Here is a 22196-nt window from a genome sequence, read left to right as displayed (position 1 = left end):
ACAGCACAGTGTTCACTTTGTTATAAGCTTCTCCGTATAATTTTGGTTGATTAGGTCATTAGCTATTTAGTTACCTCCCAGAGAAAAAGAAGTATGCTTAGTTATTATAAATTAATAAAACTTACAGTGCATTCATACCCCTTTGCTGTTTTCACATTTTGTGATGTTGCAGCCTTATAATGAAAATTATTTAAATTCAAATTTCTTTCATCACTCGACAAACGATACCTCCAAAATGATGGTGAATAAGTACATAGATCCAAAAGATAAAGTATTCAGACTCTTTGCTATAACGCTTAATGCTTGCTTCAAATGCCAAACTTTTCCACCATAGTACATTTTGGATATACCATGACACTGCTGTACTAAATCTAAAGGCCGTTCAAAGGCTCATACTCTTTAATTCAATATTCTGAGTAATCTGCTGAGAGGGGTCAAATTTGACTTGCTGAAACCTTGTAATGTGGCATTTGTTGGTTTTGTGAGCCAACAACTGCTTTCTATCAGAGCCAAAGTTGTTTCTAAGACTCCAGAGTTTATTTTGCTGTCTAAAATGTGCATGTGACCTCTTAAGATTGCACACCAGTGAGAGCTCATCTTGGATTAAGTAATTATTTTTGAGCCTGTGTTCCAGATTAGAAAAACACATTTTCTTTTTTCTCCTTGTATGTATTCTTAACTGCCCATATTGTTCACCTTCACCTCAAATATTAAGGATGTTTTTAGTGTTTCTGATGTCCCAAAACAATTTACCGTTTGAGAGAAGCACAGCAATGAAAGTATTACAGACAGAATTTAATATCGACAGATGAAACTTTATTATTTTGGCATGAATTGTTTCATATTATATGATTCAACACAGCCAGACTCTTGTGTGTTTTACTCTGCTGCTTCTTTTCCCTGTAAGAAACACATAGACAATTTGTGTGAATAAATGTTGGGCACAATAATTTTGATATGTTAATGTTATGGTATTTAAACCAAATGTTTTATAAGGTGAATATAATACTGAAAAGAATCTGCTCTAACAAATCGATATACAGTACATATACACATCAAAGAATAATTGCTTAGTTTGTTATTTTTCACTAAACCGGCGTATATATTTACCTTGCCAACGTCACGGCTCTTTGCCCTCAGCTTGTTGACCTGGGACTCTGCGATGTCAGCGCGCTCCTCAGCCTCCTCCAGCTCATGCTGAACCTTCCTGCACTTGGACAGATGGACGTTGGCCTGTTCCTCCTGAAATACAAGACAGAAAAGAATGTAAATGTTCAACAAGATCCATAGTACTACTGTACATAAAAATAATTAGGACATATTGTCAAACTTTCTGTTTTGTCCTTACCGCCTCCTCAGCCTGCCTCTTGTAGGCCTTGACCTTCAGCTGCAATTTGTCAACCAGATCCTGCAGCCTGGCACCGTTTTTCTTGTCCTCTTCAGTCTGTAATAGGAAGTATAGATAAGCATGTATTTTTTTAATGGTAACTAAGTTAGATCATTTTTTGTACTGTACATGCTAACTATCTAAGTGACTGTACCTGATAGGTGAGCTCCTTCACCCTCCTCTCATATTTGCGGACACCCTTTATGGCATCTGCTCCGCGTCTCTGCTCAGCCTCGATCTCTGCCTCCAGTTCATGCACCTTCAAAAAACAAGACAATAAGTATCCGTCTTTCTTTTCCTAAAGACTTGATTCAGTTGTGCAAATCCTTAACGTGACTGTCATACCCTGGACTCAAGTTTCTGAAGCTGCTTCTTGCCACCCTTCATGGCCAGGTTCTCAGCTTCATCCAGGCGGTGCTGCAGGTCCTTAACAGCAACCTCCAGGTTCTTCTTCATCCTCTCCAGGTGAGCGCTGGTATCCTGCTCCTTCTTCAGCTCCTCTGCCATCATAGCAGCCTAGAAGATACAGCATAAGATGTTATTGAGAAATATCTCATATTGGAGTTAAGGTAAGAAAAAATGGATTGTAAACCTACATCAGTGATGGCCTTCTTGGCCTTCTCCTCTGCATTTCTTGCTTCCTGAACAGTGTCATCCACTTCACTCTGGACCTGGACCAGGTCAGACTCAAGCTTCTTCTTGGAGTTCAGAAGGCTTGTGTTCTAAAAGGCAAAAAGGCACTTTAGTCATTACATGCCTTATTTTCACGTTATTATCAGATTTTTGAAATACTAAAGAAATGATTGGGCTTGTTCACCTGAGAGTGCAGAAGTCCAACACGCTCACTGGCATCCACCAGCTCCTGCTCAGCAGTCTTGCGACTTCTCTCTGTCTGTTCCAGAGCAGCTCTAAGTTCCTCGATTTCCGCTACCATCAGACCGTTCCTGCGATCCACCATAGCAGCTTGTTCCTTGAAGTCTTCCTGTGCTCTGACAGCATCATCAAGGTGCAGTTGTGCATCCTAAAGAAAAGGACAATATTCACACAAATGTCCAAATTTACCTGCACCGACCATAGTCTGTGCAACAACTTGTTTTTCTATCAATACCTTCAGCTGTGCCTGCACATTCCTCAGCTGCTTCTGGGACTCAGCAGCCTGCCGATTGGCGTGGCTCAGCTGAATCTCCATCTCATTCAGGTCTCCCTCCATCTTCTTCTTGATTCTCAGGGCATCGTTTCTGCTCCTGACCTCAGAATCCAGAGTGGTCTGCATGGAGTCAATCACCCTCTGGCTGTTCCTCTTGATCTGCTCCATCTCCTCATCTTTCTCTGCAAGCTTCCTGTCCACCTCACCCTTAATCTGGTTGAGCTCCAGCTGGACACGCAGGATCTTAGACTCTTCGTGTTCCAGAGTTCCCTAAAGATATCAAGGAATTAAATATTAATATTCGCCATTAAATGTTTGTTTTTTTTTGGTTTATTTTTCCATGATTTTCCCTAGAAAAATAGTACCTCAGCCTCTTCAAGAGCTGTCTGGATCTCAGCCTTCTCGGTCTCCACCTGCTTCTTGGACTTCTCCAGCTCATGGATGCTCTTGCCAGTCTCACCAATCTGTTCAGTCAGATCTGAGATCTCCTCTGCAGAGAGAAACATGTATTTGATATTGTTAAGCCTTACAATGCAATACAAAAAACCATTATTAGAACACAGTTAAATACAATATAAGAAATACAAGTGTTAAATACAATATAGCTGTTACCCAATGTAGAACTTACGTTGCAGGTTCTTGTTTTCCCGCTTCATGGTCTCCAGCTGATCCAGAGATTCTTCATAAGAGTTCTTCATCTTGAACAGTTCAGTGCTGAGAGAACGAGTCTCCTTCTGTGCTCCCTCAAGCTCTGCCTGACCCTCCTCGTACTTCTGTTTCCACTCTGCCAACACCTGAATAACGTCATTAATACAGTTCAGTTGGTTATGTGGTAATATGGGGAAAAATAAATACATATTTGTTTGTATGGCTTGGCAACACAAAGTAAAAATTGCTACCTTGTCAAAGTTCCTCTGCTTCTTGTCCAGGTTGGCAGCCAGCCCATTGGCCCTCTCCACATCAATCATGAGGTCCTCCACCTCACTCTGGAGCCTCTGTTTGGTTTTCTCAAGAGAAGCACACTTGGAATTCACTGCCTCGATCTGCTCCTCAGCCTCCTGAAGACGCTGAGCCAGCTTTTTCCTGTTTAAAAAGGATAAGATTAGTTTTCCACTGAAACTACTTTTTACCAGATATTGATTACATAGTCTCAGAACCTCGATGAATGTAAGAAAGCACTGCTTTAATCTAAAATGTTATATTTGTATTAAGTTATTGAATACAAATAATTGATTAATTGTTTAAATGCGAGAACTGTATTTGAGTTGTGCTAAAATGCTACACTTTTGAACTGGCCATTGATTTGTTTGAATGTTACTCACTTGGATTCCTCAAGCTCCTCAGTGCGCTGGATAGCATCAGTTTCGTACTTAGTTCTCCACTGAGCCACCTCACTGTTGGCCTTGGACATTCCACGCTGCAGCTCAGCCTTGGCCTCCTGCTCCTCCTCAAACTGCTCCCTCAGCAGATCACAGTCATGGCGGGCTGATTGCAGTCCATGGGCAAGAGCATTCTTGGCCTGTTGTAAGAATTATGATTGGATTTACAAAATTCCTTAAACTAATAACACCAATACACACTCACTTAACGGTTTCTTACCTTAACCTCCTCTTCAACCTGTCTTTTCAGCTCCTCAATCTGCTGTGTGAATGCCTGTTTGCCTCTGGTCAGTTGGGAGACAAGAGCTTCTTTCTCTTCAATTTGACGGCTGAACTCACCTTGTGTGAAAGATGTCATGATACATTAGTTCTTGTCATGTTTCTTAATATTATACAGATATATAACCATATTCATTTGAAAAGTTTAAGATACCATTTTCTGTCAAGAGACGTGATTTCTGTGCATTTGAGTCATTGATTTGACGGACGTTTTCATCATTCTTGGTCTTCAGTTCGCTAAGTTGGTCCTCTAGAGTACGGCACATCTTTTCAAGGTTTCCCTAATAAGTAGAGAAGAGATCAATGATCAGATTTTATTTTTAATAATTATATTATTTACTATACTTAGTAAATACAATAGCATGTAACAAATTGTGTACCTTTGCTTTAGCAACATTCTCCATGTTGCTGGAGAGGTCATCAATCTCCATCTTGTATTCACTCTTTTCCTTCTCAAGCTTCTGCTTTACACGCTGGAGGTTGTCGATCTGCTCTCCCAGCTCAGCAACGCTGTCAGCCTGCTTCTTGCGAAGAGCAGCAGCAGTGGCTTCATGCTGCAGAGTGGACTCCTCAAGATCACGTCGGAGCTTCTGGAACTCAGCTTCACGCTTCTTGTTCATCTCAATCTGAGCAGCAGTGGCACCACCAGCCTCCTCCAGCCTCTCACTGATCTCTTCAAGTTCCCTGGAGAGGTCAGCTCTCTGCTTCTCAACCTTGGCACGAGCAGCACGCTCAGCCTCAATCTCCTCCTCCAGTTCCTCAATACGAGCCTGTTGAATAGATGTGATGACTTTCAGTCATTTTCACTTTTAAAACACAACATTGGGAACACATGCAGAAATGTTTTGTGTAATGCAATATGTCACCTGGAGCTCCTTGATCTTCTTCTGAAGCTGAGCACCCAGTGACTGCTCATCTTCAATCTTGCTAAGTAACTGACTGATTTCAAAATCCTTCCTGTGTGAATTATATATAAAATACATAGAGTTCATGCAATTGACCACCATTTTTAAAAGCATGGTTGTACAAATCAAACAATTACGTTACTTTTTGATCTTCTCATCAGACTGCTGCTTGTCATTCTCAAGATCCATGATGGATTCTTGGGCCAGTTTCAGATCACCCTCCAGCTTTCTCTTGGCTCTCTCAAGATCCATACGGAGCTTCTTCTCTTGCTCCAGAGAACCCTCAAGCTAAGAAATACGATTAAGAGGTTTTAGCCATCACATTCAAGAGGAATGATCTTGCTTTGCCAATCCAAGAGACTTTGTTTACTTACATCATCCACTTGCTGCTCAAGCTTGGTCTTGGCCTTGGTCAGAGTGTTGACTTTGTCTTCCTCTGCCTGCAAGTCATCCAGAGTCTGCTGATGAGCCTCCTGAAGGGCTTTCTTTTCCTTGGTCAGCTTAGCAATACTCTCATCTTGAGAGGCCATCTCCTCAGTCAGGTTCTTAACCTAAGTGTGCAAGAAGAATTTTGTCTTTAAATGGTTATCATTATAATCATACTTGATCAGCTTGACAGATTATTATTTACGAACCTTGTTCTCTGTGGCATGTTTCTCTTTTTCCACTTTGGCCAAGGTAAGTTCCAGGTCATCAATATCCTTCTTGAGCTCAGAGCATTCATCCTCCAGCTTTCTCTTCTTGGCAGTGAGCTCAGCGTTGATTTCCTCTTCATCCTCCAGTCTCTCGGTTGTCTCTTTGAGTTTGGCCTCCAGCTGAATCTTACTCTTGATGAGTCCCTCACATCTCTCTTCGGCATCATTCAGATTCTCTGATTCCTAGATAGTTTTTCAAAAAGAGATGTCATTACATTAACATGAAAAAACATGAAAAAGCAGAACTGTCCGTTGGTGTGTACGTACAGATGCTACTTGCAGCTGCAGATCATTCTTCTCTTGCAGAAGAGACACCATCTTCTCCTCCAGTTCCTTTTTCTTGGCAAGGGCAGTAGCCAAGTCGCTCTTCATCTTATCATAATTTTCCTTCATAGCTGCCAGCTCCTTCTCAGTTTCAGCAGTCTTCAGCAAAGGCTTGATCTTGTAGTACACCTTCATCCATGGCCAGTGTTTGACATTCATGAATGAGCGGACATTGTACTGGATGGTAAATATAGAATCCCTGTTGAAAAGAAGTTACTTTTAGGGACAAAGTTATTCTTGATCATTCTTTCTGCGGCTCTGCACTCAAAATTGTTTTTAACATGCCTCCTCTGTGTCATCTTCACAAACTCTGTTCTCATGAGGAAACCACGGCACAAAGCCTGAGTCATGGTGACCAGAGATGCCAGTTTTTCATCTCTCATCTCCTCTAGGACACCCAGCAGGCCGGCCTTGAAGAATACCTGAGAAAATGGAAATTGACTTCATGTTTGCACTATACACTTTTCTAAACAACAAACCAGAAAGACCCAGAGAGCATGTACCCCAACACAATTGTGTGAATGTCTTATATTATTTAGAAAACTTATCTTCGTCAGGTTCAGGATGTGAAGCAAAATTCCGTAAACGGTGAAACACAATTACGGTATTCTAAATGGCAGCTGTGCTTTCTAGGATACTTATCCTGTATGGGCACTGTTACTAGTTTTTTTTACTAGTACTTGTTGCGCAAGAGAAAATGTAAACTGCTTTATCAATGGCCACGTGGTGGTGGAAGTTCTCTATTTTCTAACATACCTTTTTTTTTTTAACAGACAAAATGCACTGACCATCATTTGAACCTACAACTAAAGTATATCATTGCAATCAAGGGGCTTACCTTGGTGTGTCCAAATTTGTACTCATCATGATTAACATCAATTGACCCAAGCAGCTTCTCTGAAGCCTTCTTGTTGTCAATGAAGTGGCCCTCTGGGATGACACTGGCATTCAGCACCTTGTACCTTATTATGAGAGTTAATGGTCAGTATGATCATTTCTTTTAATAATCTATCGAAATTCTTCAAGTATCCATTGATACCTCTGCTTGAAGTCAGCATAGAGAATTCTGCTGGGGAAACCTTTCCTGCAGATTCTGATACCCTCCAGCACACCGTTACACCTGAGCTGGTGGATGACCAGGAAGTTCTCCATCAGACCTGTAAACAATACATTTCTCAATTACTCCCCTGAATAAATAGTAAGAATCTAAAATTAAGTAAAGCATTCCTACAAAAAATCACTCAAATAATTTCTTTAGATTCATTTTTCTATGTACCTGGAGTCTTTGACTCATTGGGAATCAGGCAGCGCACAAAGTGAGGATGGGTGCTCCGTAAGTTAGTCATCAGCTTGCCCAAGTTCTCCTGTAGATCCAAAATGGTGATTTATAAAATGCATATAACTAGCCATTTGAGTTTAAGCATACATACATACATGTTAAACCTTACCCTAAACTGTGAAGACACAGTCTGCATGGAACCACCCTTCTTCTTGCCACCCTTCTTTCCACCACCAATTTCTGTAAATATTTTTAAATGTTATGTTATGTTAGATTGACATGTCATTTACATGAGCACATGCTACAGTTAGTTAAAAAACTACAGTATAACCTTAAAATGTATTTTTGTGTACTGTAGTTACTATCATACCCTCAACGACGGGAGGATACAGAACAGACAGCAGTTTCACTGGGGACTTCTGGTACAGCTGAATGACAGAGTCATTCAGGGGATCCTTGTTCTTGTCCAGCCAGCCAGCAATATTGTAGTCCACGATGCCAGCATAGTGGACTAGGGAGAAGTGGGCCTCAATCTTGCCCTTTGCAGGCTTAGGCTTCTCAAATGCTTTGTTTTTGCCAAGATGCTGGTCATACAACTTGTTTTTGAAGGATGTGTCTGTGGCCTTGGGGAACATGCACTCCTCTTCAAGGATGGAGAAGATTCCCATGGGCTTGTGAAAGGTGTAAAGACGAATGTCATTAAGTGATACATGAATTCAAAATTAAGAAAAATTAGATACATAATTACCAATTTGAGTGATTACCTTTTCAATGAGCTCAATGCAAGCAGCCAAGTCCATGCCAAAGTCAATGAAGTCCCAGACAATACCCTCCTTCTTGTACTCCTCTTGCTCCAGGACAAACATAGTGTGGTTGAAGAACTGTTGCAGTTTCTCATTGGTGAAGTTGATGCACAGTTGTTCCAAGGTGTTAAACTGTGATGGAACAAATAATTAGTATATTCTCTCGCAGGGCAATAAGAATACTTCTGTCATGAAAAGTCTTAGCCTCTAAATTGTTTGAAATGAAGCTTACGTCAAATATTTCAAAGCCAGCAATATCCAGGACACCAATGTAGAACTGTCTTGCTTGCTTAGTATCCAAACTCTGGTTTATACGGACGACCATCCACAAGAACATCCTCTCATAGATAGACTTGGCCAAGGCAGGCACAGCGTTCATCACCTGAATAAAAACAAGGATGTAATTTGTTTAAAATCAGTCATCTTGTAAAACAATGGCATACTGGTATTTTAAATTTTTCTAATGAATAAATGACACAAAATAATCCCAAAATAAAAATATATGTAAAAATACAAATACACATTTACTACATTAGCCTGTCTCAGCCCTCCTATGTACTTCATCTCAATTTTCATTTTCCCTCAGTACTTCGTCTGGGTTTGCAGTATTTTTGCGGATTTCTCTGGCCAAACATTTGGAAAGTCCAAGCAACGAACCGAGGGAGTGGCTTAAAACAAGGAAGTTGAGATGGTGCGCTTTGAGTTTCAGTTCCACAATGGCGGCAGAGAAAGATGCGAGCGAAGCCATTCGGTCAGGTCATGGCAACGCTGCAGAACATCCAAAAGTGAAAGCCAGAACGGGAACAGCCTTTGCTGAGTTTTGGTGGCCATGATGTTGTGCCACTCCTCGCCATGATGTTCAGGAAAAGTTAGATTTTCCAGCTCGCTCTGTTTAGTGGTGAAGGAGTTGGCTCAGGCAAACACTTGCGATGTTAAGCCAACGTCACAACCAAACGATAGCAATTGGGTAGGGCAGATCCAGAGTTGCTCTGGGCAGATCCAATAGTTTTAAATGTACGAGAGTCTGGTAGGACTAGGCTATAACTACATATTAAACAGAAGTGATACCAGTTTATCTTAATTACCTGAGGTACAGTCTGTCCCTTGGTGACATACTCATTTCCGACCTTAACTCTGGGATAGCACAGAGCCTTGAGCATGTCAGCGGAGTTCAGACCCAGCAAGTAAGCAACCTTGTCAGCCTCTGAAAATAGTTCAGAGATTTCCATCATGATATGAACAAGAACCACTGTGATTAAGACCGGTATTATTGTTTTCCACAAGCTATTTGCTGACATTTAATACTCACCCTCTGTGCCATCAGGCTCAGCCTGCTCCTCACGCTGCTTCTGCTTGAACTTCATGTTACCATGGTGGATCACAGCACCAGTCATCCTGTAGATGCTCACCTTCTCTTCACCAGTGAAGCCCAGGATATCAATGGCATTCTGAGTTCAAAACAGGTCCACACAAAGATAACCGCTTCAGAAAAATGCACTTAAAAGAGCTGTTTTATATGTTGCTATATTTAAAAATTTGACAGTAAGAAATCACTTACATCAGTGGCTTCCAGCTCAACTTTGTCATCAATGCTGGCCACAGTGATCTGACCCATGCTACACATGGGGAAGTCGTAGGGGTTGGTTGTGATGAGTGCCATATCTGGAGAGCAAGAAAGGTGAACACATCAGAATATTTTTTTCTCATATATAAACAGGTTAAACAATGTGCATCCTCTCAACCTTCTTACCAAGTATAGCAGGGATGTGGCCGGTCATCATCTGGAAGAAGATGTGGTAGCCTCTTTCATCAGAAAGCTGGTATGTCACTCTTGACTTCTCCAGCAGATCTACAGATATTGTTCATTCATAACCGTCTGACTCATTGTCAATTCCAATTGTTTGAATGTAATATGATTATTAATACTTACATGTCTCAATATCAGCACTAGCCAGTTTGCCAGTTGTGCCGAAATGGATTCTAATGAATTTACCCTGTTTGTGACAATAGATTTTTAATACCCCTCCACATTGGCAATCTGTTACAAGACCTCTTTCATGTGTAGAAATTATTCCATACTTACAAAACGAGAAGAGTTGTCATTCCTAATAGTTTTGGCGTTACCATAGGCCTCCAGCAGGGGGTTGGCTGCAATAATCTGATCCTCCAGTGACCCCTATAATCCAGGTTTTGAAATATAGTTAGAAAATGTTTTCCTTCATTTTCCCCCTTGAAAAATATTCTGTAGAGGAAGAACCCTGAATTGTAATCATACAATGACATACCTTTGATTCGTCCCTCTTTGGTCCACCAACTGAGATTGTTGCAAAGTACTGGATGACACGCTTGGTGTTCACAGTCTTTCCAGCACCAGATTCTCCACTAGGTATAGACATAGACTTTTTAGAATTTGTTTAAGATATTTGACTATGTCAAACAAATTCAACAAATGTAAATGTACTAAACTTACGTGATCAAGACAGACTGGTTCTCCCTATCTGTACATTAAAAACAGGGTAGTTTTCTTTTTACTAGCAAAGAAAAAAACTCTATACTAATAAATTCTACATTGTTTTGGAAATGACTTACCAGTAAGCATGAACTGAAAAGCGTTGTCAGAGACAGAGAAGATGTGGGGTGGAGCCTCCATACGCTTCTTGCCTCTATAGGCGGCTACACATTCAGCATCGTACACTGGGAGCCACTTGTAGGGGTTCACAGTGGCACAGAACAACCCAGAGTAGGTCTGAAAGGGATCATAGAGATTGCAACCTTAATGCTATGTTTCCAACAACTTTAACAATTTACAATAGTTTTTTTTCCCATTTGGCAGATTGTCTTACGTAGATCATCCATGCTGCATAACGCTCTTTGAGGTTATACAGCACAGAGGCTTCATTGAGATGGGTCATCATGGCCATGTCCTCAATCTTGTCATACTTGGGAGGGTTCATTGGATAGACGTCATCTTCTTTAACTGTCCTCTCCTGCAACACAACATTGGACATAATGAGAACTAATCATTGAATTCTTCGTTGACTGTGACTCCATGATACTAACCTCCTTAGTGTCTAGGACCTCGACGGTGACTTTGCCACCATCTTTCTTGATGATTTTTGCCTTCAGGTACAGCTCCTTTACATCGGCCACGTAGCAGGCACTCTTGGCATCAAATGGTGAACTTTGAGCCTCAATTCTCTCCCTTTCTGGCTTACGAAGGTAAACAGCAGCTTTGCCATAAATGGCCATCTCCGCGTCAGTACTCATGGTGGCGGTTTACTCCTGTGGAGTAATTACAAATAAGAGTAATCTATATATGTATATAAGTAAAACTAATGTCTTCTTGCCGTCTGACTGGAAAGGCCAGATTTATAGAGTCCAATGAAATAATTAACATAGTCCTGTCAAATTGAGTTCTGCGCATCATTACAAGTCAGTAAGTCAAACAATAGCAGTCTTAGAATGATGGTTTCTGTTCATATAATTGAACAGTTCCCAAATGCCTGGTGTTTTACTAAACATCAACAATATATCAATATATCATTTACATTATTACAAGGGACCTTTATCTTATTAAAGCCTTTCAATCTCAACACATTGTCTATGCTGTAATTTCATTACCTTGCTCTAATTTACACACATCTGTTGCTTGTTACTTGGGATTGTTACAATTAACACTAGTCATCGTTGAGTTTGGTCCTAATTGGATACAAAACGCCTAAGGTCATGGAATAAACATACAAAGATTTAGAATAAAAGTTGTACATACCTTATTCGTTCCCCTTTTGAAAACAATGTTGCACTCCACAATCCTATTGAAAACATCATGGGTTAATCCGTGCAGGAAACAACCACAAATTAATTGAGGACTTTGTTGACATATTTTCAAACATCCTTCCTTGTAGAAATATGCAAAAAATCTTGTTTCAAAGATGCACATACATTGACTACATACCTTCATTCTTGCACTGAACTGACTTGCACTATATTTATATCTAAATCTTCAATTTCGACTATACTGATATTGCACTATTGATTCCTTCTTTTCAAATAGTATTGCTATTTGCTTCTAGTATTTTTTTGTAAATTTCTAAATTCTATTCTAATGTATTGACAGTATTTTTATATACTTCTTTCTGTCCTTTTGCTTAAAGTCTTTATATATTAACTTAGTGTTGTACTTTAAGAGCAGAAATTACCAGAGTCAAATTCCTTGTTTATGTAAAAAATAGTATTTTTTAAACTACATAATGTCCTATAATTCCAAAATGAGAAATACATCTAAATGGTACGATGCACAGTAGTAGACCACCTCACCACAAGCTGGAACTTCAGTCGCTTCCCAACACACTGAGGCACCCACATGGACCCCTTATATTCAGTCTGGTGTGCTTACCAAGCAAAGGTTGCAGCAGTCTTACATACCAATTATGGTAAGGGTTAAACGGAGTCTTGATGCATTTATTGCGTGTTCTATATTTGGGAGAATCCCTACCCTAAGTAAGCAGCTTTTGAGTTCTTTTAAAACATTGACATACTTTAAACATATTTAATTTTTAATTAAAGAGATGTACTATGAAATGGTGGTGTTTTGTGATTGACAATTGACATTCTTTAATTTGAGACTATGTTGTCAGATTTTAATTATTTTTAAGTAATTTTAAGTTTGTTATCTGACAGAGAGCAAATGCATCAAAGGTAGATGAACATTGACATTATGGTCTTAAATTATTTTGTGCTTGCGCTTGTTTGGTAAAGTCTTGACTCCTAATAAACCTTGTGCTGAGGTGATTAAAGATGACAAAATGAGATTAGTTTTCATATATATTAAAGCAACAGTGATTTTGGAACTTGTTTTGTCATGATGTGATGTTGGACTTAGTTTTTCAAGCTTTTGGCAACCTTTACTGAAAATTAAAGACAAAAGAGCAAAAAATGACTTTTTACTCTTGGCTCTTTTTAAGTCATGTGAATTTGACTACTATTGGTATAATTGCAATCTTTAGTCTGCATATTTAAACATACCCAGATATATTTTTACAATTGCACATGTATTATTGCCTTTTCTAAACTAACTGAACATGCTTTTACAAAAATGTCATCAAATTGGGAGGGTGCAAACCATCCGGAATTTGTCTTTAAACATTAAGAAACATACTGAATAGTAATTGTTACCAGAAAATCTTGCCATGCTTTGAGATTTGCCCTGAATGCCACACATTAAATTTTAGTGGATACTATTTAAGTGGATATGCAGATATAATTGATTGAAAATATGTTTGTCTGTTCTGGGAATGCTCAAAATTCCCCAAAAGAATAATCAAAAACTAAATTTACATGCAAATGTAAAATTTACACAAGCTACTGTACTAGATATCAGATGAGAAAGAAACTAGTGAAATAGTTATGTCACATCAAGTCAAATGTACTGTACAGTACAAATACATCATGCATCTCGTCTAAGATTTCCTTTAATAGGATGTTCACTAAGTGTTTTGAGCAATAAAATCTCAATTTCACATTTTCAAACATTGGCTAAAACCTTTCAGGTATGGGCTCCTACAGTGCTTCTTATTCCCGTTTTTCATCAAATGTTTAAGATTATTTGATGTCCAGATGCCTGTTTGCCCACCAAGGCGGTTGCAGTGAGCTTACAGCTGATTGATTTTATTACAGCAAAGCACTCCCCCTTCTGGAGTTTACCTCATTTGGTCAGAGTCAGCGACATGCTATTTAGGCTTCTTTGAAAGAAGAAGTATCAAAGCTCTTTGATCTTGTTTTTGTTATAATTTAAGCTCACCACACATCATGATTATCGAAGTAATTACTGCATTCAAACAAGTGACCTTTTAATAACTGATAAACAAAATTAGCAAGTTAGTTATTTCCCTCAAAAAATAAGATATAGTATCTGGTCATCTTGTACAACACTCGGCCAGCTTTGAAAGCAAGCCCATAAACCCATCAGTTTATTAATAATCTTGAAGCATGTTTGTTTTTATGGGTTCTTTTAAAACCCTGTCCAACATTTCATGTGCAGCATTTTGCCAACTCAATGTAATTAGATATGTGTCAAAGTCCTAATAAGGAAGAGAGGTCAGAGGACGCCTGGTTTTGTGGGGGCGGACATTTAAAGCACACGGCAGTTGTTAAAGCTTCTGAAAAATGCCAGTCTGCTGACTAGTTACACTATCAGAGTGAGATTGTGTGATGTGGAAACACTTTGACCTGGGCCTGAAGTTAACTTTTTGATTTAAAAATCCATCTCCCACTTTTTACCAGCCACTGTTTTGCCTCATAAAGGTGAAAAACAGGAATTGCTGTGTCTCTATGATCCTATCCTGTCCTTTTCATGGTAGCCTGTTCGTGGACATTGCGCTGCATCACTTGCTGTAGTAAGGGGGCCCGAGCATAAAGTCATAATTTCCTATCCTGGGACACAAATTCATACAGTTTGACAAAGTACTTATTGGACTTTAAATTATCATTGCTCCTAGAATAATGTAGTTGTACTCAGCAGCAGCCCTTCCCGCTGCTACGAGCCGACAGGATTAAAACAGCAGTAAGTTTCAGCGGCTTTATATAAAAAAACTTTGAAGCGTACATTGATGTTAAAATGTGTACATATTGGCAGGACGTCTTTCATTGTATGTTTCGTTGGGTACTGTGAGATGTTTGAGTCACATACATCTCGTCTTCATATCAGAAACACTGAAATGAATTTGACCCGTTCTCATGTGTTTGACATGTGTTTGACCATAATATAATACACACGGGTTTTTGGACATAGATGTAAGAAATTAAATAACCTACTTAACAGTTATACTAGTAAATAAAGATTGACTGTATAGTAAATTAAACATGATTGAAATGCAGGACGTAACTCACAACAGAGGCTGGGGAAGATATTTTTGGCTGGGGATTCTGGGGGGAGGGTGCAAATGCTCTGTTTTGCAGACCACAGACTCTACCTCTGTCTCCTGTTAAAAACTCCTGCGTCCCACCCCTCTGTGAAGTACAGCTGAGCTGACGGTGTGTACATACTATATCCCGACATACTGCACAGTGAACTCTAAAAACAGTGATAAGAAAGTTTAAAAAAAATAGGCTTATCTAAATATCTTTGTGAATGTGAGCATATAAACTAAAATGTTATTCATATAGTGCAACCAATGTAAATTATATATCAATAGCAATACATGCATTATTAAAATGTCTGTTAAAACAAGGAGCACAATGCATTAGGATCATATTTTAGATTAAAATGTCTTTCTTTTAAAACAACCAAGTAGATTTAGTGTTCGTAACCAGCATAACGGCCAAAAAAAGCTCTAAGTGCCACAAAGTAACAGACCATAAGAAAATCGTCCTTTTCCAACAGTATGTGACAAATTGTTAAATGTTACAGACTATTTGCTTCTTTATAATATGCAGACATACAATAAATCACATTCATACTAGGCTAAATATAGGCCACCTTCTGGGCCTGCACAGCGGCAGGAAAAAGCTGCAAAAATGTAATACACTGTGTCTCTACGTGATTTCGGTACACCAAACTTAGATTTGTGCTGTGGAATTAGGATAATAACCTCTGCCATGAGACCCTAAATATCCAGATCATCCAAAAGTGGGCTCTCCCTGTTACTGTTTGGTCGTCTTTTGTGTTGGACACTGTGTGGAAACTGGGGGGCTGGGTGGATAATCGCACTGTTTTGGGAGAATAACTAATGTTGCATCTCCATACTGTATAAGCCCCCCCTGCAATAAATAAAGAGAATAATAATAAAATATATTTACAGCATTCATTCACTACTGTCAATACTTTTTAAGGCATCATTTAATTTTCATCGCAGTTTTAAAGCTTTGCCACTAGAGGCTGCTGCTGCACTTCCAGCACCCCCACTTCCCACGCCTATGTCACACACATCTCTCAGCTATCTTCTGACCCTATCACCGTAGGATTCAGCGTATTCTGAGACTTGTTCAAATGATTGCCTTCTGTGAAACATAGAACCACACTTGGAATGGGATTCCAGTTGAGCCAAAATTAAGTCAAAAGGTTTGCTGTCCGTCTGTGTGTCAATGTCTATGCTTACTGTCTGTCTATGCTCACTGGCCATGCTTACTGTCTATGTCAATGCTCACTGTCTGTGTCTATGGCTTTGAATGATTACTGTCAATGTCTATGTCTGTCTGTCTATGTTGATTGCTCACATGACTTGGGTTGGGTACCGAAAATCCGGTTCCACTATGGAGAAAAAGAGTCTTTGCTATGACGTTTGATGCTTACATCAAATGCCAAACACTTTTTTCATAATAGTACATTTTTGGATATACCGTGACACCACTGTACTAAATCAAAAGCTCTTTAACAGGCTCATTGCCACAGTTCAATACAATATTATAGTGTGAAAGTAATCTGCTGAGAGGGGTTGAAAATTCCCCTAAAACACCAATGTAAAAACAGTAAATATTTATTTGGCAAAATACTACTATTTTAACAGCTATTGTTGCCGCCCCCTATGAACCCCTATGGGCCACTACTGACTATTTGTCTTTGGTTGATTTTGATACGTTATCTTATGCATCCAGCCACAAAAATTCAAGATTGTACTGAGTTTTGAAATAATACACCCAACCGTCTGCGGCCCTATCTAGCACCTGGCACAGTCCTCGCATCATTTAAATAGCAAATGCTCCTGTGCCCAATTAATGTCTGTACAACATAAGCAGGGCCCTTACGTAACATCAAGATGCGTTTTTAAATCAGACATTGTTTTGATTAACCTAGCCTTTCTTGTTCTTGCCGGTGGGTAGCTTGGTTAGCAGCTAGAGCTGGCTAGCTTTTAGTTGCTATTGATAAGTGCGCTCAGCCAGGCTATTGTGAAAATCAGAACGCAGCAGTCCTGTGTATATTTGTAGCTCGCCCATTTTGTGTGTGGTGGATCTATCTGTTGTTTGGAAGTAGGAGGGTTGGCATTGTCCATCTGTGTAGTAGATTCTTTAGCCGGGCAGTTGACTTGAAAATCAGCAGAAACTCTGTTTTGTTATATTTCTTGGTGTTAGCCAAACTACTGCTTTCTATTAGATCCTAAGTTGTGGTTCTAGATGTCCAGAGTTTATTTTGCTGTCTAAATGTCCAAAGATTGCGCACCAGTCAGTGCTCATCTTAGATTATGTAATTAGGGCCCATTGTCATTACGGACATATTTACGGACACATTTCCCATTTACCTTCATCAGCTCCGCCCAACAGAAAGGCGGCCATATTGACCTTATGAATTTTCATGTGTTTTACATTCTTTCAAACTCCTCCTAGGCTGTGATTGCAATCTTCTTGAATCTTTGCAGGTTCTATCTACTGACACTCATGACAAAAATGTATCCAAAGAATTTGCAAGTTACAGAGGACCAACATCCTGTCTGGGGCTGTTTAAAGAGGAAGTTGCTTATCTGCCCAATATTTATTCAGATTGCCACCAATCATGACACAGTTGTTCCGCATAGTGGCTTAAGCATCCATGCCAAATCTTGAGTGAATTGGCATTTAGATGTTGCTGTTAGAATTATTCTAATTTAAATAAAAAAATAGCTTTGACATAGTGGAACCATACTTTGTCTAACTCCTTCCGGGCTGTGAGTTCAATCTGCATGAAAACTGTGATTTAGACTCGGTCAACCTACGTGACAAAAAGCTATCAAAAGAATTTTGAAAGCTTACACAATGCTCAAGTTATAGAGGACCAACTTCCTGTGGGTGGCTGTTAAAACAGGAGTGGTTGTATCTTGGTAAACGTTATTCAGATTTACATGAAACTAAGAATGTGTGGTCTACATGTGACATTGAGCCGGCCTCTATACTCTATCCACACCCTTGTACACAGAACACGCCCCCTTCATAACTTTTGAACCATTAAAAGGCTGTAAAAGGGTAAAAACCACCCCTGGGTAAAAAACTATCTCAAGATATGTATATAATTTTTATAAATGTCTCAATATTGTTAAAGGCCATTTTTTGCCATTTTTGGTATTCACAGTTATTTTTAACTCAATTTGGTTGATGACGTCGCATTGGGGAGAGTAGCTTCAGCCTAGTACTAGAATTATGGCGACTGACTGGGGTGAGGAAGAGGTGGAAAGGCCAGCTGTTGTGTAATTTTGAACCTGACACACATGAGAGGGCAAATGAGGAATTGCTGAGAGTTGGGTAAGTCTCCTGGTGAGGTGCTATCATTTAGCAACGCAACAGTGCCATCGCAGCAATGCATACAGTCTATACTTTTTTTTCGGTAGCACTGAGGGAAAGTCAACGTTTTTTTTCTATCTAGTGACAGTGATCGTGTCATTAGTTCAGATTAGTAGTGGTAAACTTATCTGGATCTAGGTATAGAAGGCCTCGTGCTCTCTCTTTATTTGACAAAAACGCAGACTTTTAAAATTAATCCATATGGAAGCTTTTTAAGGAAGGAGCAGGTTGGGTCACAGAGAGACAGAAGCACACACACAGAAAGCTGCTGCAGCTAAATCAATCTTTGGATTTGCAGTGTCTGAGCGCCGCGCAAATGCACTGCCGCAAAGATTGGTGTCTGCCAGTACCTGCTAGGAGGCGAGTGCCCGTTCATTGCTGCTTGCAGCTTTAATTATTGTTTTTTGTGACTGTGTTCCAGTTTAGGAAAACCTTTGCTTTTTTCTCGTTGTATGTATTCTTACTTAACTGCCAATATTGTTCACCTTCACCTCAAGTGTTAAGGATGTTTTTAGCGTTTTTCATGTCCCAAAAAAATCTACCTTTGAGAGAAGCGAAGCGATGAAAGTATTACAGACAGAATTTAATATCAACAGATTCACTTTTATTATTTCGGCAAGAATTATTTCATATTATATGATTCAATACAGCCAAACTCTTGTGTGTTTTACTCTGCTGCTTCTTTTCCCTGTAAGAAACAAAAAATGGTTTGTTTGAATAAGCTATAGGGGAAAATAATTTTGACCGGTTCATTTTAAAGTATATAACCTAATGCTTTATAAGGTGAATATAATACTGTGAATAATTTGCTCTAACATATCGATATATACAGTATATATACACATCAAACAATAATTGCTTAGTTGGTTATTTTCCACTAAACCGGCGTTTATATTTACCTTGCCAGAGTCCCGGCTCTTTGCCCTCAGCTTGTTGACCTGGGACTCTGCGATGTCAGCGCGCTCCTCAGCCTCCTCCAGCTCATGCTGAACCTTCCTGCACTTGGAAAGATGGACGTTGGCCTGCTCCTCCTGAAATACAAGACAGAAAAAAATGTAAATGTTCAACAAGATCCGTAGTGCTATTGTACATTAAAATAATAGGAGATATTGTCAAACGTTCTGTTTTGTCCTTACCGCCTCCTCAGCCTGCCTCTTGTAGGCCTTGACCTTCAGCTGCAATTTGTCAACCAGATCCTGCAGCCTGGCACCGTTTTTCTTGTCCTCCTCAGTCTGTAACAGACAGTAAAGATTTGCATGAGTGTTTTCTATGGTAAATATTTTCGGTCATTATTGTACTGTATATGGTAACTGTCAAAGTGACTGTACCTGATAGGTGAGCTCCTTCACCCTCCTCTCATATTTACGGACACCCTTAATGGCATCTGCTCCGTGTCTCTGCTCAGCCTCGACCTCTGCCTCCAGTTCACGCACCTTCAAAAAACAAGACAATAAGTATCCGTCTTTCTTTTCCCAAAGCCTTTTAGTTTAGTTGTGCAAATTCTCAATGTGACTATCATACCCTGGACTCAAGTTTCTGGAGCTGCTTCTTGCCACCCTTCATGGCCAAGTTCTCAGCTTCATCCAGGCGGTGCTGCAGGTCCTTAACAGCAACCTCCAGGTTCTTCTTCATCCTCTCCAGGTGAGCGCTGGTATCCTGCTCCTTCTTCAGCTCCTCAGCCATCATAGCAGCCTAGAAGAAACAGCATAGGATGTTATAGAGAAATTTGTCATTGGACTGAAAGTAAAACAAATGGATTGTAAACCTACATCAGTGATGGCCTTCTTGGCCTTCTCCTCTGCATTTCTTGCTTCCTGAACAGTGTCATCCACTTCACTCTGGACCTGGACCAGGTCAGACTCGAGCTTCTTCTTGGAGTTCAGAAGGCTTGTGTTCTAAAAGGCAAAAAATGCACTTTAGTCAATACGTAAATGACTTTCACGTTATTTGTGATTAGATTTTTGAATTACTAAAGAAATGATTGGGCTTTTTCACCTGAGAGTGCAGAAGTCCAACACGCTCACTGGCATCCACCAGCTCCTGTTCAGCTGACTTGCGACTTCTCTCTGTCTGTTCCAGAGCAGCTCTTAGTTCCTCGATTTCAGCTACCATCAGACCGTTCCTGCGATCCACCATAGCAGCTTGTTCCTTGAAGTCTTCCTGTGCTCTGACAGCATCATCAAGGTGCAGTTGTGCATCCTAGTGAAAAAATAACAGGAAAATATTAACATAAATGCCAAAATGTACCTGCACTCACCATAGTCTGTGCAACAGCTTGTTTTTTCTATAAATACCTTCAGCTGCGCCTGCACATTCCTCAGCTGCTTCTGGGACTCAGCAGCCTGCCGATTGGCGTGGCTCAGCTGAATCTCCATCTCATTCAGGTCTCCCTCCATCTTCTTCTTGATTCTCAGGGCATCGTTTCTGCTCCTGACCTCAGAATCCAGAGTGGTCTGCATGGAGTCAATCACCCTCTGGCTGTTCCTCTTGATCTGCTCCATCTCCTCATCTTTCTCTGCCAGCTTCCGGTCAACCTCACCCTTAATCTGGTTGAGTTCCAGCTGGACACGCAGGATCTTAGACTCTTCGTGTTCCAGAGTTCCCTAATAATATCAAAGAATTAAATATAAATTTTCGCCATTAAATGTTTTATTTTTTTGTATATTTTTCCATGATTTTCCCTAGAAAAATAGTACCTCAGCCTCTTCAAGAGCCGTCTGGATCTCAGCCTTCTCGGTCTCCACCTGCTTCTTGGACTTCTCCAGCTCATGGATGCTCTTGCCAGTCTCACCAATCTGTTCAGTCAGATCTGAGATCTCCTCTGCAGAGAGATACATGTGTTGGATATTGTTAAGCCTTACAACGGAAAATAAAAACATGTTATATTAACACAGTTAAATACAATATAAGAAAAACAAGTGTTGAATACAATGTAGCTGTTACATAATGTAGAACGTACGTTGCAGGTTCTTGTTTTCCCGCTTCATGGTCTCCAGCTGATCCAGAGATTCCTCATACGAGTTCTTCATCTTGAACAGCTCAGTGCTGAGAGAACGAGCCTCCTTCTGTGCTCCCTCAAGCTCTGCCTGACCCTCCTCGTACTTCTGTTTCCACTCTGCCAACACCTGAATAACATAATTAATACAGTTCAGTTGGTTATGTGGCACTATGAGGAAAAATAAATATATATTTAATTTGTTGTATGGCTTGGCAACACAAAGTAAACAATGCTACCTTGTCAAAGTTCCTCTGCTTCTTGTCCAGGTTGGCAGCCAGCCCATTGGCCCTCTCCACATCAATCATGAGGTCCTCCACCTCACTCTGGAGCCTCTGTTTGGTTTTCTCAAGAGAAGCACACTTGGAATTCACTGCCTCAATCTGCTCTTCAGCCTCCTGAAGACGCTGAGCGAGTTTTTTCCTATTTGAAAAGGATAAGATTAGTTTACCACTGAAACTACTTTTTTCCAGATATTCTTTCATGAATGAAATACAAATTATTACATAGTCTCAGAACCTAGATGAATATATCGAAGCAATGCTTTAATCCCCAAAAAATTTTGTAATGAATGAATACAAATAATTAAATAACATGTTTAGAGAATCTGTTTAAATGCGAGAATTGTATTTGAGTTGTGCTAAAATGCTTCACTTCCGAACTGGCCATTGAATTGTTTTAATGTTACTCACTTGGATTCCTCAAGCTCCTCAGTGCGCTGGATAGCATCAGTTTCGTACTTAGTTCTCCACTGAGCC

The 22196-nt window shown here is 39.9% G+C and overlaps 2 protein-coding genes across 2 annotated transcripts in view; both read right to left on the bottom strand.

Moving 5' to 3' along the window:
• Positions 1–960: 960 nt before the first annotated feature.
• Positions 961–22196, bottom strand: part of LOC117962058 (myosin heavy chain, fast skeletal muscle-like) — a 21727-nt gene continuing 491 nt past the window's right edge. The window contains exons 2-39 of the mRNA XM_034901102.1: positions 11259–11477; positions 11042–11185; positions 10788–10944; positions 10669–10696; positions 10484–10580; positions 10282–10374; positions 10129–10192; positions 9949–10047; positions 9757–9860; positions 9508–9646; positions 9284–9402; positions 8431–8580; positions 8160–8330; positions 7766–8066; positions 7565–7635; positions 7393–7480; positions 7156–7273; positions 6955–7078; positions 6402–6538; positions 6060–6315; positions 5733–5975; positions 5472–5648; positions 5240–5385; positions 5059–5149; positions 4573–4962; positions 4347–4473; positions 4134–4252; positions 3857–4053; positions 3434–3617; positions 3163–3328; positions 2900–3024; positions 2496–2804; positions 2205–2408; positions 1984–2109; positions 1733–1903; positions 1542–1646; positions 1349–1444; positions 961–1242 (exon numbers count right to left, since the gene is read on the bottom strand). Of these exons, the coding sequence (XP_034756993.1) occupies positions 976–1242; positions 1349–1444; positions 1542–1646; positions 1733–1903; positions 1984–2109; positions 2205–2408; positions 2496–2804; positions 2900–3024; positions 3163–3328; positions 3434–3617; positions 3857–4053; positions 4134–4252; positions 4347–4473; positions 4573–4962; positions 5059–5149; positions 5240–5385; positions 5472–5648; positions 5733–5975; positions 6060–6315; positions 6402–6538; positions 6955–7078; positions 7156–7273; positions 7393–7480; positions 7565–7635; positions 7766–8066; positions 8160–8330; positions 8431–8580; positions 9284–9402; positions 9508–9646; positions 9757–9860; positions 9949–10047; positions 10129–10192; positions 10282–10374; positions 10484–10580; positions 10669–10696; positions 10788–10944; positions 11042–11185; positions 11259–11465 (5910 nt within the window). The 5' untranslated portion in view covers positions 11466–11477 and the 3' untranslated portion in view covers positions 961–975. The remainder of the gene's footprint in view (positions 1243–1348; positions 1445–1541; positions 1647–1732; positions 1904–1983; positions 2110–2204; positions 2409–2495; positions 2805–2899; positions 3025–3162; positions 3329–3433; positions 3618–3856; positions 4054–4133; positions 4253–4346; positions 4474–4572; positions 4963–5058; positions 5150–5239; positions 5386–5471; positions 5649–5732; positions 5976–6059; positions 6316–6401; positions 6539–6954; positions 7079–7155; positions 7274–7392; positions 7481–7564; positions 7636–7765; positions 8067–8159; positions 8331–8430; positions 8581–9283; positions 9403–9507; positions 9647–9756; positions 9861–9948; positions 10048–10128; positions 10193–10281; positions 10375–10483; positions 10581–10668; positions 10697–10787; positions 10945–11041; positions 11186–11258; positions 11478–22196) is intronic.
• Positions 19026–22196, bottom strand: part of LOC117935198 (myosin heavy chain, fast skeletal muscle-like) — a 10497-nt gene continuing 7326 nt past the window's right edge. Inside the window, exons 28-39 of the mRNA XM_034857335.1 lie at positions 22131–22182; positions 21678–21861; positions 21403–21568; positions 21140–21264; positions 20738–21046; positions 20439–20642; positions 20213–20338; positions 19965–20135; positions 19772–19876; positions 19580–19675; positions 19343–19474; positions 19026–19131 (exon numbers count right to left, since the gene is read on the bottom strand). Of these exons, the coding sequence (XP_034713226.1) occupies positions 19111–19131; positions 19343–19474; positions 19580–19675; positions 19772–19876; positions 19965–20135; positions 20213–20338; positions 20439–20642; positions 20738–21046; positions 21140–21264; positions 21403–21568; positions 21678–21861; positions 22131–22182 (1691 nt within the window). The 3' untranslated portion in view covers positions 19026–19110. The remainder of the gene's footprint in view (positions 19132–19342; positions 19475–19579; positions 19676–19771; positions 19877–19964; positions 20136–20212; positions 20339–20438; positions 20643–20737; positions 21047–21139; positions 21265–21402; positions 21569–21677; positions 21862–22130; positions 22183–22196) is intronic.

The sequence above is a fragment of the Etheostoma cragini genome, chromosome 19 (assembly GCF_013103735.1).
Source record: "Etheostoma cragini isolate CJK2018 chromosome 19, CSU_Ecrag_1.0, whole genome shotgun sequence".
Taxonomy (NCBI): domain Eukaryota; kingdom Metazoa; phylum Chordata; class Actinopteri; order Perciformes; family Percidae; genus Etheostoma; species Etheostoma cragini.
Note: the sequence above shows the minus strand (reverse complement) of the source record. Positions and strands in the feature narration are given on the sequence as shown.